General features: G+C 39.1%; 1 protein-coding gene across 1 annotated transcript in view; it reads left to right on the plus strand.

Moving 5' to 3' along the window:
* Nucleotides 1–15,591, plus strand: part of LOC131959697 (vesicle-fusing ATPase-like) — a 34,357-nt gene that overhangs the window by 14,697 nt on the left and 4,069 nt on the right. Inside the window, exons 10-19 of the mRNA XM_059324912.1 lie at nt 1,823–1,988; nt 2,152–2,226; nt 3,667–3,854; nt 5,477–5,572; nt 6,320–6,476; nt 6,674–6,807; nt 7,533–7,599; nt 8,046–8,125; nt 9,965–10,099; nt 10,413–10,526. Of these exons, the coding sequence (XP_059180895.1) occupies nt 1,823–1,988; nt 2,152–2,226; nt 3,667–3,854; nt 5,477–5,572; nt 6,320–6,476; nt 6,674–6,807; nt 7,533–7,599; nt 8,046–8,125; nt 9,965–10,099; nt 10,413–10,526 (1,212 nt within the window). The remainder of the gene's footprint in view (nt 1–1,822; nt 1,989–2,151; nt 2,227–3,666; nt 3,855–5,476; nt 5,573–6,319; nt 6,477–6,673; nt 6,808–7,532; nt 7,600–8,045; nt 8,126–9,964; nt 10,100–10,412; nt 10,527–15,591) is intronic.

A 15,591-nucleotide genomic window follows, 5' to 3' on the forward strand; every position in this document is an offset into this window, starting at 1 on the left:
AGAAGAAAAAAAAGTTGTGTTGGTCAGAATTTTCTCTTCTGCTATAAGGTTTAGGTGCAACACCGAAGCCTTTTTGAGTATGACCGAACCCAAATTACTGTAAAATCAATGTGGAGAGCATCAAAACTGACTAAATTTACCAGATCTATTGATGATAGTTGGTCGCTAGAGGATTTCTTTAGCAAGTTTTGTTTAAGCTTTTTCAGATTTATTTATCATCTGCTCTACTTTTGCTTTAACAACTTTTTATGCACAGATGTTGTAATAATACCAGTCCAAAATTATGTGAAATTGCATATTTTTCTATTGAAAAATGTGAATTTTTTCTAATGATGTATTTACATGACATTCATTGATACAGCTACTGCAGCAAAAAATGCAGCAAAAATTAAAAAATAATGCTGTTTCACTGTTAGTGAGTATAATACTGTGACTCTGTATGATCTACAGTTACTCTTTCTGCCATCTCATTTGGTGTGTTTTCTGTGTTTTCCCAGCAGTCAGAGAAACTAGAGGTAGAAAAGATTATATGACAGGTGACCAAATATAAAGCACCATTACTTTAGATAAATACAGATTTCTCTGGGTTTGAACTAGAGGTGTTGCGATATACTGGTAATGCCAACATTGGTTGAGTTGCTTTTAGATATTATAAAAGACAAGCCCACATAGATAACAATAATAACCCCACAGTTTGGTGTTGATTAATGATTCAGTTTTATTACAACGTCCACATGCATTACCCGTAGCTCTACAACTTTGCTGAATTTACTATCTACACATCAGATAAAAAGTCTCTTCTCGTGGATCAGTATTCTCCCATTTATCCCTGTGAAACACAGATAAGCATTTCATCTATCTAAACAGAAAAAAGCTCATTCTGCAGGAGTGGAGAGATCTGCCCTTTAGCCAGACATAGCTGTAATAACTCTGGTAAAGTTTGTGTGTGTGTGTTTGCTGCAATGGTCAGTCTGGATGGGGAGACACCAGCGTCGAGCCTCACTCTTCACCACTTAATGAGGGGCTGGGCTGTCTGACCCCCTATTAGACCTCCTTACACACACACAGACACACACACACACTCACTCACTCACACACAGTCCAGTGTGTTATAAGGACAGCTCCACACCTGCTTTAAATGCTACGGCTGAGACTGACAGGTCTGTAGATGGAGGGATAACCCCCCACCCCGCTGCTCGCTCACTGTTCCCATCTGTCTCCCTGTTCAGGTCAGAATGAGAGAAAAACATTGGCTGCAAAGAATAAAAATAGAGGAAAACATGAACATGATTTTATGTATTTCTTCTTCCTCTACTATCAAAAGTGTTCACAGTAGTATTGGTGGTATCCTTTTTCCCTGCTAGGTGCTAGTTGACCATGTAAAGGTGTAGTAGGATGTTTAATTGTAATTCTGATAATAAAAGAGTGACTTTATATCCAAAGATAATGAGAAATATTCTCAAAATAAATGCTTTCTTATCTCGGGATAATGATTTAATATCTCAAAAATTTCATCTCAAGATTTCTTCACCCCAGAAAATGGCTAAATGTCACAAAATGATGAAAGAAAAATGGCTTAGTATCTCCAAAATTGAGAAAGATTATTAAAATAATATTTACTCATCTTGAAATAACTTTGTATCTCAAAATAATGAGAAAACTAAAAAATAAAATGGCTTAGAATCTTTTAAAAAATTGAGAAGCATTCTTGAAATGATGATTTTATGTCACAAAATAACAAAAAGCTCTCAAAAATAATGAAAATCCTTCTCCGCAGCACATATTTACAGCTCACCCACTAACTCTCTTTCTCTCTGCACAGCTCGGTGCAAACAGCGGCCTCCACATCATCATATTCGATGAGATCGACGCGATCTGTAAACAGCGTGGCAGCATGGCCGGCAGCACAGGAGTCCACGACACTGTTGTCAACCAGCTGCTCTCCAAGATCGACGGAGTGGAGCAGCTCAACAACATCCTGGTCATAGGTGCTCAGATGCAAAAACACACACACACACACACACACACACACACTTCTCCCTCCTTTTCACAAGAAAACACAATCTGACAGGCTCTGCAGTGTTATCCCCGAACATCTGCACTCTAAATCATCCCTCTCATTAATCCTTTGTCCATCTGTCCCTCCCTCAGGTATGACCAACAGGCCTGACCTGATAGATGAGGCCTTGTTGAGGCCGGGAAGACTGGAGGTGAAGATGGAGATCGGTAAGAAGTGAACAACACACTGATAAGGTTTCACTCTAGCGTTAAATCCACACAGTTTATCTCAGTAGACTGGAAGGGGAGTTAAAAGTATATTAATGTCAACATCGTTTCGTTTATTTTGGTTGAAAGGACGCTACTCTTTATAGAAGCGATGTTTGCCTGGATTCATGATGTCCAGGATTACAATCAATGATACTGGTTAAAGCTGTATTGTTATTTTTTTTTTGTATTTTATTTGTTTTCTGATCAAATGCATTTGACCAATTATTCCTAAACATTTAATCCAAATGGCTATCATTTAATGGTTTGATTCTACAAACGGTCTTTTTAATTTGTGCTGCATTTTGTAATGAACTTTTTGTCTAATTTATTTTGGAATGTATTTTTACTGTTAAAGTTGTTGTAGGACTGTTGAGTATTACTTGTTGGTATTACTTGTTGTTCTGCGGCCGTACGTCAATAAGCCAATGATTCTCAATAAGCTGAGAATTAAGTTGAATAAAGCTACAGTTTGCCAACTGAAAGTTGCAATAAAAATCATAAAACACAAGAGTTTTAATTTGAGCTTACTGTATCAAACCTTGTTAGCATGAATTACTCGTTAAAATTTTTATCCAAAAGTTATTTAAACACAAAACACACTTTTACTGTTAAAACTAACCTCATGCCTCTTCGGGGGTTAAAACATAAAACATTGAACTCCTTGATGTTATCTCTACAGTATCATCTCAGTTGATTTCGTTTTCCAACCGACAGGATCTAGTCTCTTTTCGTCCTTTCAAAATAAAAGTGTCCATTATCAAAACAAGCTTTTGAATTGTATTGTATATACAGTTATGGAAAAAAAATATTAGACCACTTTTGTTTTCTTAATTTTCTTGTCAATTTTAATGCCTGGTACAACTTAAGGTACATTTGTTTGAACAAATAATGATAACAACAATGATTTTGGTTATTATCAAGAAAACCATTGAAATGTATAGATATCAGCTCTTAAATTAAACTCTTATGAGCTATTTTTGTTGTTATCATTATGTTTGTCCAAACAAATGTACCTTAAGTTGTACCAGGCATTAAAATTAACAAGAAAATTAAGAAGTCAAAGTATGCATGCAGCGATTAATCAATTGATTTAATCGTTAACATTTTAGATAATCAAGTTGGCAGGTTTCTTCCAAACGCCCATCCCTAGTGTTCACACCTGGCCAGATGAACCGAAGTCTGATTTAACTGGACTAAAAATTGCAGCCTAAAAGTAATTTCTCTAACTGGTCTAGAAAAGAGACACTGTCAGACCTACATTTAAATCATAAATGAACATTTCAAATGCATAAAATGTTTACCTGCAGACATTTTCTCTGCTCTGAATGTAGCACTTCGGAAGCAGGATGCCTCTCTTTGCTGAAGCTTACCGTCTCCCTCACTCTCCCTCTACACCAGGTTTACCGGATGAAAAGGGCCGCGTTCAGATCCTCCAGATCCACACTGCAAAGATGCGTCTTCACGATCTGCTGGCAGGCGACGTAAACATCCCGGAGCTGGCGGTGGAGACAAAGAACTACAGCGGAGCTGAGCTGGAGGGCCTGGTCCGGGCCGCACAGTCCACTGCCATGAACAGACACATCAAGGTCAGACTCCTCCAGGGTTACTTACTGCTCAAGTAAACTCTGTATTTGTTGTGTCAGACTAGCAATTACTTTGTCTATAAATTATCATAAAATTGCCAAGAAAGTGCCCATCAGAAACCAATTCAAACTGTGCATATTTTGTCTGACCAATAGTCTAGAACTCAAAGATATTCAAATAACAGTAATACAGAACAGAAAACCAGCACAGATTCACATTTGAGAAGCCATATTCAGTAATTGTGGTATCTTTTTGACCAGATGATTAATCAAAATTTCCACTGGAGATTTTAAAGGCCTGTCCCCCACACTTAAATCTGTTTGTGCCGGATTTTCTCATATAAACTGTGGAGAATCAGGTCTGGAATCAGGTCTGGATGTTGTCTGGAGTCTTAATCGTGTATCACACAACAGGAGATTGTCTGTGTCAGACGCATTCTCACTTACTGGAAAAACTCTGTATGGTTTAGGCGAGGGTTAGACCAAAACTTTTTTTTGACAAAGCTTATAACAGAAAGACCTGTAAGGCCAAAATACATGTAGGAGGCTTTATTTGAAAGGTTTACAGTCATGGAAAATTATTAGACCACCCTTTTTCTTTAATTTCTTGTTCATTTTTATGCCTGGTACAATTAAAGATACATTTGTTTAGAAAAATATAATGATAACAACAAAAATAACTGAAAAGAGTTTAATTTAAGAGCTGATACCTAGACATTTTCCATGGTTTTCTTGATAATAACCAAAATCATTATTTTTCCATTCTGTTTTTTTTAAACTTTTAAAAACTGAAAGTTTTTTAGTACAACCTGGTGGTAGACAGGTTTAGAGGTTTAATGTATTATTTTGGTAAAGTTTTTAATTGAATATATGTCGCGAAGGATTACCAAATGATCACATTCTTTTTCATTATTTTCATTAACGTCCCAACTTTTTTTGGAATATTTGTTGTAAAAAGAGCTGTTTTTTAAAGCAATCACTGGAATAATGTCATGTTAAGTTTAAGGTGCAGGCCACACACCTGGCAGGCATGATGCACTACTGCACGGTGCCAGTTTAGCTAGCCACCCAGGTGAGGAAGGATCGGGTAAAGAAGCCAGGTGTGTGTGTGTGTGCGTGTGTGTGTGTTTGTGTGCACGTGTGTGTATCTGAGTGTGTGAGTATGTATGTGTGTGTGTGTGCCCCTTACTTAAGTGTTTTATCAGGTGCACAGGCTCAAATCTACACAGCTCACACAGATAAGGTGAAGTTCTCATCTGTTAAGTGTTCTGCCCCCACAGACATGCACACACACACACACACACACACACACAGACGGAGCAGCAGATATTGGAGGGTGATGATAAATGACAGACAGGGGCCTTACACACGTCTGATGGCTGTGACGTTTCTCTTCACTCCTCTGAACACTTGCTCCTCCCTCCCTCTCCTCCCGCTCTGACCTTTCTGCTCTGAGGGAGAACACTGTCTCCTGACACATTGTGCAATCTAAATGTGCAATACTTCATGTAATGGATTTCATTAACGGGGTGCACGGAGTTCATGCACCAACGAAAGCAACTCATTATCAGCTGTCACTCAACATGAATTGTGTGTATGTCTGTGTGTGTTTGTGTTTGTTGCAGGCCAGTAACACGGTGGAGGTAAACATTGAGACGGCAGAGAAGCTGCAGGTCAGCAGGCTCGACTTCATGGCCTCGCTCAACAATGACATCAAACCTGTAAGTTTCTTTACATCTCTCACTCTCTCTCTCTCTCTCTCTCTCTCTCGCTCTCTCTCTCTCTCTCTCTCTGTCTCTCGCACTATACCGTAATTAGAAAAATGTACAAATTCTTGTGAATAATCTGAAATATTTAATGCATAAAATGGCTGCAAGTACTACAAAATAAAGGCATGCCAGCATATCTTGTAGGGAGGGGTATAAATAATGTTTTTTATGGGTACCCATAAGTCTCCTCATTACAGACAATTATTGTCATTATTATAGGGAAAAAGCAATCAACTGCAATTAATCACATTAAAAATTTGTGATTAATTAGTTATCTTGTTTTTATTGATTGACAGCCCCAATAAACAATAAAGTAGAAATGCATAATGCTTTAATTTAACTTGACATTTACAGCCTTATGATACAAATAATCCAAAGTCATTAATAAAAAATTCACTATCCACATTCTCCTGTCCTCCCCCTGTCCTAAGAACAACCTGGTTGTAAATATCAACATGCATGAAACATGTGAACCACCAACGAGTGGTTCATGGTTTGCTTGGTATGATTTACAAAAAAGCTCACAGGGAGGCTGCCACATGTTAGCTGAGCTGACTCACAAAACGAACTAGTGTAGGTGATGAGAGAGTCACATTTAAAGCATATGCTGTATTTTCTTTCTCACTTTAACTCACACAACAACAACAACAAACAAAATGCAACTTAACAACTTTTCTCTCTCTCCCTCTTCCTGTCCAGGCGTTTGGTACCAACCAGGAGGACTACGCCAGCTACATCATGAACGGAATAATCCGCTGGGGAGATCCGGTCTCGGCGGTCCTGGAGGACGGGGGGCTGCTGGTGCAGCAGACGAAGAACAGCGACCGCACACCGCTGGTCTCTGTGCTGCTGGAGGGTAGGAGCACACTTTAACCTCATGCAACATCCTTAGTCAGTAACAAACAAATAAACCCTCTAAAGTCCTTTAAAACTGAAACTAAAACTGGAATGCATGTAAAAGGACATCTGTTGTGATTGACTACAAATGTAGAGCTCAGCCAAATGATTTGTGTTATTACAAACAGCTGATGTGTGATTGATCCTCTCCCTCAGGCCCACCTAACAGTGGGAAAACAGCGCTGGCTGCTAAGATCTCTGAAGACTCACAGTTCCCCTTTATCAAAATCTGTTCCCCGGACAAGATGATCGGACACTCGGAGATCGCCAAATGCCAAGCCATCAAAAAGGTAACACGGATATGACAATTTAAAAAAAATGTTTAGTAAAATTGTTTTACTTTTTAGTAGAAAGTCTTGAGAGACCATATTTTAGTCACGTCAAGGTCTTGAAATGTTTGGGATTGTACAGAAAATATGTGAAGATGTGGAAAATGTGGAGAATGTGTCTAGACTTTGGACTCATCTGTATGACCAGTTAACGCTGCTGCAGGCAGTGTCTCTTCTGCATGCATGCATCAGATGGTGAAAGCCTGATTGAACACACCCCCACAAAAAAAAAAGGAAGATGGACTTTGCATAAAGACAGTCCGACAATAACACACAGCAATATCTGTGAAGCGTTTCTGAGATGGGGAGAAAATGTTACTAATAGTTTAGCCTTCTTCTAACAGTAGCCAAAGGTTGACGCCTCTAGTTCATGTTTATGTAGCTAACTAGAGCCTCAAATCACAGTCACTCATCTCAAAGAGCTTTACAGAGAGGGGAGATCTGCAGGAGGGCTACATTTTTTTTGGGAGGTTCCTTTTCCGAAAAACTGAATACCCCGGCTTTAATAGTTTTATTGTCTGACTTAATAAGTATGGAAGACATTTTTTAAACTGAAATAATTTACGGACAGTCGTTTTTACTCATTTCATAACAAATACATTCTTATTTAGAGTGATTTCAAGTCATGCATAACACTGTTTGCCTATTTATGCTTTGATTACAAACTTTTTAAATCCCTGTAATAGATATTTGATGATGCCTACAAGTCCCAGCTGAGCTGTGTGGTTGTGGATGACATTGAACGTTTGTTAGGTAAGATTCAGAGAGTCACTGTACTACAGTGAATGTATACACTGGACATGTCATTTTTTCTTCCTTTGTTTTGATTTGCACAATATTTTGTATTTGTTTTATTTTAAAAAAGGCTCAAGGAGCTGAGTGACTGCCTACACAAGTTTTTCAAGTAGTGACTGTCTGAATAATTGTTTTATGTCAGCTCAACCAGGTTATATTGAATACCAAGTCTACTTACAAAGAAGAGACATATTTTGAAGCTATGCTGTGATTTCCTAAAAGAAAAGAATGCTCAAAAAACTGTTAAATAATCTGTATATACTGTATATAAGTATGTCATTAACCACAGCTGTCAGGTGCTGGAAAAGCTTGAAAATGCACCTAAAAAGTGCTTGGAAAGTGATTGAAATTGACTCTAGAAAAGGTGTAGAAACCCTGTAACATAAACTGATCTCTCTCATCAGATTACGTGCCGATCGGCCCTCGTTTCTCCAACCTGGTGCTACAAGCGTTACTGGTGCTGCTGAAGAAACCTCCTCCAAAGGTAACAAACACTTTGTTGTGGCATTTATTTGCATCGTGCTCACTGCAGGGCTGCTAGTCCTCAGGTGGCAGAAAGAGGGCAGCAGATCTTATGGATGCCAGCGCAGCGTCTTGTGAGGAATTGTTGGAGGTCTTTGGCTGCAACTGGCATGTGTGAGCGACTGTGTGTGTGAGTGTATGGTTATTAGCGAGTGTTTTGGTCCAGGCCCGTTGTGCTCACAGTGAATGGTGGTGGTAGAGACCCATTTCTCATAGTTTCTTTGGTTGTAGTTTGTGTGTGTGTGTCTGTTGTTGATGGGTTTGTGAATGAGAGTATAGCCCACTATATGGCTGCATGTGCATGAGAAGTGGCGCGGGGCCTGGTGTTGAATGCCTGGCTGCAGTGCTCCTCTGGGGTTGTAAAGCGCTGGGCCCAGCGGGGTGCCTGGGGCCGGGGGAGGCCAGGGGGACACGGAGGAGAATGGGCTCTGTGAGAGAGCCAGGACCTGGCAGCACCGCCGCCTGTGTGGCACCTCATCTGCATGCAGCATCACAACCCCCCACGCCATGGGGGGGCAGCCGGCAGCCATAATCCCCCTGTCTACTCGCCACTCCTCTGCCTCTCCTCCTTCGTCTTCTTCCCCTGGTCCTTCTCCAACTTGTCGGCTTAGCGGAGCTACATTTCTTTTGCTTCTCTTCTTTCTTCTCTGCTCATGTTTGTCTTCTCTACTGTTGTCTTCCGCGGTGTTATGCTCTGTTCGCTTGTCCTGTCTTCTCCCGTCTCCTGTTATTTTCCATTCTCTGTGCTCTTGTTGTGACTTAAGGCCCCTGTACACGGGCAACCTCCATCTGGGATAGCCCGAAATCGCACAATCATGAGAGAAATGTGGTGAAATCTGGTCCAAGATCTCAGTGTGAGACGCATTCACTGATGTGGATAAAAGATTTGCTGTTAAAATACGGCCTGCATGAAAATGACAACAAAATAACGACAATGAAGGACTAAATTCTCGCAGTGTGACAGCTGCTATAAGCCAGCCACTCAGAATAAAACCTGAACTGATGTAGAATACGTTGGGACACTGTATGCATTTTTGAGAAAAGGGGAAAACGATATCAGAGCTATGATTCTCTTAACATTCATCTTTGCACGTGACATGATGACTAATACCACACAGAGCGACACAGACTTTTAGTAAGATTTTATTAGACCAACCAGAAAGCCTGCAACACAGCTGGTATCACACAGTATGTAACAAACAAAGAATCCTCAATCCATGTCCCTAAATCTCCATTTCAGGGGGTGTACAACTGTCAAATTTACAATATAATTTTTGATAAATATTTTCAATATAATCTGATGTTGCATCTGCACAAGTACTTGCAGATGAAAAATCTGAAAGGAAACAATCCCGTCTCATATTTGTTTGAAAAAGAAAATTTGTTTTCTTGTGTTCACTCGTCTTTCAGAGCTAGATTAAACCTCTCCTGATGCCTTACTCTGGAAGACTGGAGTTAATATGAACAGCTAATAAAATAATTACTTGTTGTAGGTATAAAGCAAGTCTGTAAACTTTATTTTTCACATTGGCATTTAAAAGGACAATTTAGATGTGATGGTAAAGGCTTCAAGAGGTTGGAAATATTTGGTTTAGGTATCTTGAAATAGCTTGAAAAGTGCTTGAATTGTCCTCTTAAAAAATCTGAATGAAACCTGGTGTTTATATCTGTAACACATACTTTTAATTACGCATAACAAGTCTTGTGTCTTTTAAAAGTAAAGCGGGTAAAGAGTTAAAACAAATGACTGGTTGAATAACAAAAATAATAAAGTCGGGAATCACGTCTGCGTCTCTTTCAGGGTCGTAAGCTGCTGATCATCGGCACCACGAGCCGTAAAGACGTCCTGCAGGAAATGGAGATGTTGGATGCTTTCAGCACCACCATCCACATTCCCAATATCTCAGGGGGAGAGCAGCTGGTCGAAGCCCTGGAGGTAACACACACACACACACACACACACACACACACACACTTACACATGCAAACACTGAATGCATGCAGCAGAGCTTTTAAACCCCTCACTATTTAATTCACTTGATATACTCTTTACTGTCAGTGAAGGTGTTAAGCATGTTTTATTCAACTTATAATGTGCATTTCCTCAATGCTGACTAGGCGTGTTATTAGCCGGTATTTTATATACTCTAGTGTGAAATTCCATCTTCCACTTCATGAACACATTTCCCAATTTGAATGATGAATTTATCTTTTTTATTTCTACTTATTTATTCGTCTCCTCAACACAGCTGCTGGGCAGTTTCCAGGATGTGGAGCGTGCCAGAATAGCTGAAGCTGTGAAGGGTCAAACACTGTGGATCGGCATCAAAAAGCTGCTCATGCTGATTGAAATGGCTGCACAGGTGAGAGAGATATCCTTTTTTTTTGCTGTTGTGTTTTTCAGCCATGCCAGCAGAATGTCTGTAGTACTGGATGACAGTCGTTCAAACAACTTTGGTCCAGACTGAACCTTTTTAACAATTATCTGATGGATTGTCATGAAAAGTTGTTCAGACATTCATGGTTTCCAAAAGCTAATAATCAGTTCACTTGATCAGTTGGTCATAACATTTCTAAATGTTGGTGAAGCAAGGCTCTGGAAGAGCAATGAACAAAAACAGTTTTCAAAAGTCAGAAAATTATACTTCCTGATAATTTGAAAGGAATTGTTTGTTTTTTTAATCCAGAACCTTCAGTGTTTGTTTATATGGTTTGTTTTTGCGAAAACAATTTTGCTCCATCTGTACTGACTGATTTCGAATAAATGTAATGGCGTCGTATCTTCCAACAACTGTGAAACAAAGAGCATACACAAGCAAATAAAAACAAAATCCTGTTTATTTCATGAGTTTTTAAAGTGTTAAATGAGCAAACAAGCCGGAAGATATTTTGGCAGGTAATAATCAAGATCAAATGTTTGCGGTAATGCTCCTTACAGTTACAAATTACCATTGAAATCAGAAAGAAAAAGCTGTGATATGCCACTCCGTCTCACACTACACAAGGAGATCCACAGTGTATTCAGTGTACTACATGGAAGTGTACTCACAAAAGCATCAGAATTACAATATTCTAAGCCGTGTCAGAGTTTCTCAGTTATTTATTTGGCTCGTAGAAGAATTCCACAAAGGATTGTAAGTCAACTTGAACTCCAAATTCTTCTGTGTGGTTGGGGGATTTTTTTTTTTTTGTAAAATTGGAGAAAATTACATTTTCGTTGTGGGATTCGTGAGTGAATTCAAATCCAGTTGGGGTCCAATCATACAATATTTTTATAAATTGAAGATTCATAACCCTTTCCTGGTACCATGTATTTGTGTCAAATCCACTACTTAATAATTTCTCTCCTTTTTTTGTTTTATTTCCCTTTTTTTGATTTTTTGATTTAATTTATCTTGAGTTATTAATACTGCAGCTTGATATTTGAAGCATTGTGATTAGATTAGATTAGATTAGATTAGATTAGATTAGATACAATTTTGTGTGGGAAGAGATGAAAACTTGTGATTGTGGTCTCTTTATTTTTTAATATACACATAATATGCCAACAACAAAACAGTATCAGGATTAAGACACAGTCTCTGTTTTCTGTCCAACATCAGAAATATTCACTATTCGATTACAGAAAGGGATGAAGGCAAGAGCAAGGCAGCTTTGTCTTTTTTACTTCTGAAACACACATTTCCAGTTGGCTCGGCCTGTGTATTATTGTTTTTGTGATGGTGCGGTCTGAGCTCGAGCAGCCTGTCCCTTCTCTTCCTCGACATCTGGCCGGCATTCTCAACAGTCAACAGAATCTGCCTCCGTCACAAAAAACTGTCATCTATTAGCTGAAATGAAAAACTGTGTGGCTTTCCTGATGATTTGTTGAGCAGAAAGGATCCAGAACATTTCTAGTTCACAAACCATTCTCCAAACCGTCGAGATCCAATACATTTATAGTTATGAAACCATGTTCTGCAGAGCGTTCCAAGTTACATTCACATGTTCTGAATCAGGGGGAAGCTACTCATAAGAACTGTCATGCACACCTCATGCTTTCACTGTACCTACAATTTGGAGCTAAATCAGTAAAGATCAGTCATCCGACACATGTGGCAGGTTAAAAAAAATGTGTACATTAAACCCATCCAACTGTGGAAACAGAGAGAAAAAAACACAGACCACCAACTCACAGCAGATTCTTGGCTTCCTTTCAACACGTCAGTTGTATGTATGTAGATAAGTAGAGTAGGTATAAAACCTGCTCACCTTCTTGAAGTTGTCTTTAGGGGTTTTGTGGTTTGGCCTCAGAGTCAGAGTCCCTGTTGACATCACTGTAGTTACTTCTGTTCGCCGTGTACCCAAATGATTTACAACCTCGACTCCAAAGAATTGTGTAAAACATACATAAAAACAGAAGGTGTCAAATTCAGAATTCAGACTTTGTCTTTACAAACACTAAAGTTTATCAGCTTGAGCATTAACTTCTTAAATCCCACCTGCCCGGGTAGATTTAGGGGAAGGGTTCGGAGCCAAAGCTTCTCACAGAAGAGCTTTAAGGCCCACATGCATGAATAAGGCTTCATTTAAAAGGTAAAATATTCTAGTTTCTGCAGCCATACTTGTTTAGCATGTGGCTAAAAATCCACCAAGTGTTTTACCTCTAGCAGGCAAGTGGTTTGTTGTGTTCGTTTCTCAGGAATTGCAATAATGTTTGTGGGTCAATTTGACCCGGGGCATATTTAGTAATCCAAAAGTGTCAGAAACCAAAAAATCCCAATAAACATTGTTTGTATTTCATTATTAACTCAATTACTAACCATCTCAATCAATATTTAGTGCAATGGTGTTCTTTACCTCTCACAGATCACGGCTCAATGAGAATAATTCACTCCTTTTTCATAAATAAATGCACGTTTAAACTTTTTTATGCACATTGGAAAGACCTATATATAAAATACAATGGTTTCACATCACATTGATATGTTTTCAATTTTATTTTACATTTTAACATTTTTTCTTATGTAACAAAATAACAAGCAAAAGTCATAACACCTGTACGGAAGCGCATTGCATTCACTTGAAAAAAAATAGACACCTGATCTCATAATTACGAGATCCTCGTAAGATAAAGAAAAAGGAAAAGTCTGTAAATCCTCTCTCAGTGGCAATGATGGCGCTATCGCAGTTAATCTGCTACTACTACCTTCTCGGTTTGAGACACTGGGAAATACTGATGTTTTTTAAAAATGAGGATGGTATTATTATTAGTATGTCAACACTGCGCAGGCATTATTTTTTAACACAGGTATGTCCAGGCGGATCCACCACATGTGCACCATATGTGCCATTTGACCTTTTTCAGGTACCAGACTGGAAAACTAATCATATTTCACTGATTTATCACTATGGTTATTCATTCCATCCAAATAAAACTGTTTCTGATTAATTTTGAAAATCCCCCTGCGTTTACGCATGAGGGCGCACAGCTCACAGCCTGGGTAGAACTCACTGAAACATTATGCAGAGCGATATATTGGCAACCGATTGGTGGATTTTGATGATTGACACCTCTATCGACCAGTCAGAGTCAGGAGAATCGATTGATACCACCCACATTCACCTTTGACCTACCAATGACGATCCAGAAGGAAGTAAACTCAAAGATAGTCTATCGCACCAAGACAAACTTTGTCGTTTGTGTGGTTTGGTTGAAGTGGTGAAAGTAGCAGAAGCACTAAAGTTAACATGCCCCGTTTTCATGTTTTTGTTACATGCCCATATAATTTCGTTGGGATTGAACTATTTTTCGTTTGGGTGGCAATGCTTGGTAACGGCTTTTAGCTGAGTTTCTCCCCATCATTTTGATATGCTACCTGTTAGGATTGGTGCTTCTTAGCAGACACTGTTCGTCTGTATTGTGCATGCATCTCACGCTGTCCCCCTGATCTTGTAATTTTGAGATCAGGATCTCATAATTATGAGAAAAGATCTCGTAATTATGAGATCAGGATCTCGTAATTACGAGAAAAGATCTCGTAATTATGAGATAAGGTGTCTATTTTTTTTTTTATCCAGTGAATGCAATGCGCTTCCGTACACCTGCATTCTCACACTTAACAGATTTTTCTGTAAAGTGTTGATTGCACTCATTAAACCAAGCAAAAAGAAATTGAATCCCTTTTTTTTTTTTTACTTTAAAATGGATCAATTTGACCCGCAACATCACAGGAGGGTTATAGATATAAGTCAAAAAGAATTGGCAAATAACTGCATTCACAACTTTTTTTTTAAATCAGGGTTGTACTTGCCAAGCCTTGTATAGGCTCTGACCCGTCAAAACACCAGGATAATCAATTCAGTTGGTTCTGATTCCCCAGATGAATGAATGAGTGTACATTGCTGGAGTTACGTTTAAAGCTTAAAGCCATATCTGCAGGATTTTCCTTGGAAAAAAATAGTTTGGAATCAATCACGTGCAGAGATCCTGCCCTCTGCCTGGATTTTTTGGGTTCTTTACATTTTTGCTGCGGACAAAGCTTCTTCCAACACTGCAAATGATTTGTTTCTTACCAAGATAAAAAATTTAGATTTAGAAGTGTAAGATAATTTATCTTGTTTTATGAGTTAATTTCTTATTTTAAGTGTTTAACATGCTTATTTCTAGATTTAACAATCTTTATTCACAAATCTTGTCAATTGAAATTATCTGTCCATGCAGCAAGATAATTTCCCTCAGATTTAGTGTTTTTATCTTGTTTTTAGCCACCCCTTTTTTGCCATGAACAGGAGAATGAATCTGGGGTTTGCTTTCACTCTCACTCTCGTTGAGCCAGGTAGGAGGGGCCAAGAGTCAACGTTGTGTTTACAAACAGTAAGCAACAATTCCTGCATAGTGTGCCTTTAACTCGTTAGATATGAAATAGAAAGACGTTTTTAATTCAGATCTTGAGCAGGAGCATGCAGTCTGCAGTGGCCAGATCATCTGATAAAATCCGCTTCAGTGGTCTCTAAATACGTTTGTTTACCGAAGCAGGTAGCAGCCGTGCAGCAGCAGAAATTGACCTAAATGTGACTGCTGGCTGGTGTTAATTTCTCCCCCTTGACTGTGTGTCTGTGGTATGTTGGTGATGTGTACCGCCTGCTTGTTGATGCTGTGTAATTGCTGTGGTATGCACAAATGCAGCCATGTTCTGCACCCTCACACACACACACATACACACACACACACACACACACACACCCACCCACCCACCCACCCCACTTGGAGCCTGAAGAAGTATGAATCCGTGTTTGCCGAGACATGCTGCAAACATCCACGCCGCTACACACACATTCACAGTCACTCCTCAGTCTTCTCTTCATCTTTTTTCCTCTCATTCCAGCGTTTCTGACTGCTCTCATGTCATAACTCTGGTAGCTACAGGCGATTCCAGACGCACTGTA

This window comes from Centropristis striata, chromosome 21, assembly GCF_030273125.1.
Source record: "Centropristis striata isolate RG_2023a ecotype Rhode Island chromosome 21, C.striata_1.0, whole genome shotgun sequence".
NCBI lineage: Eukaryota > Metazoa > Chordata > Actinopteri > Perciformes > Serranidae > Centropristis > Centropristis striata.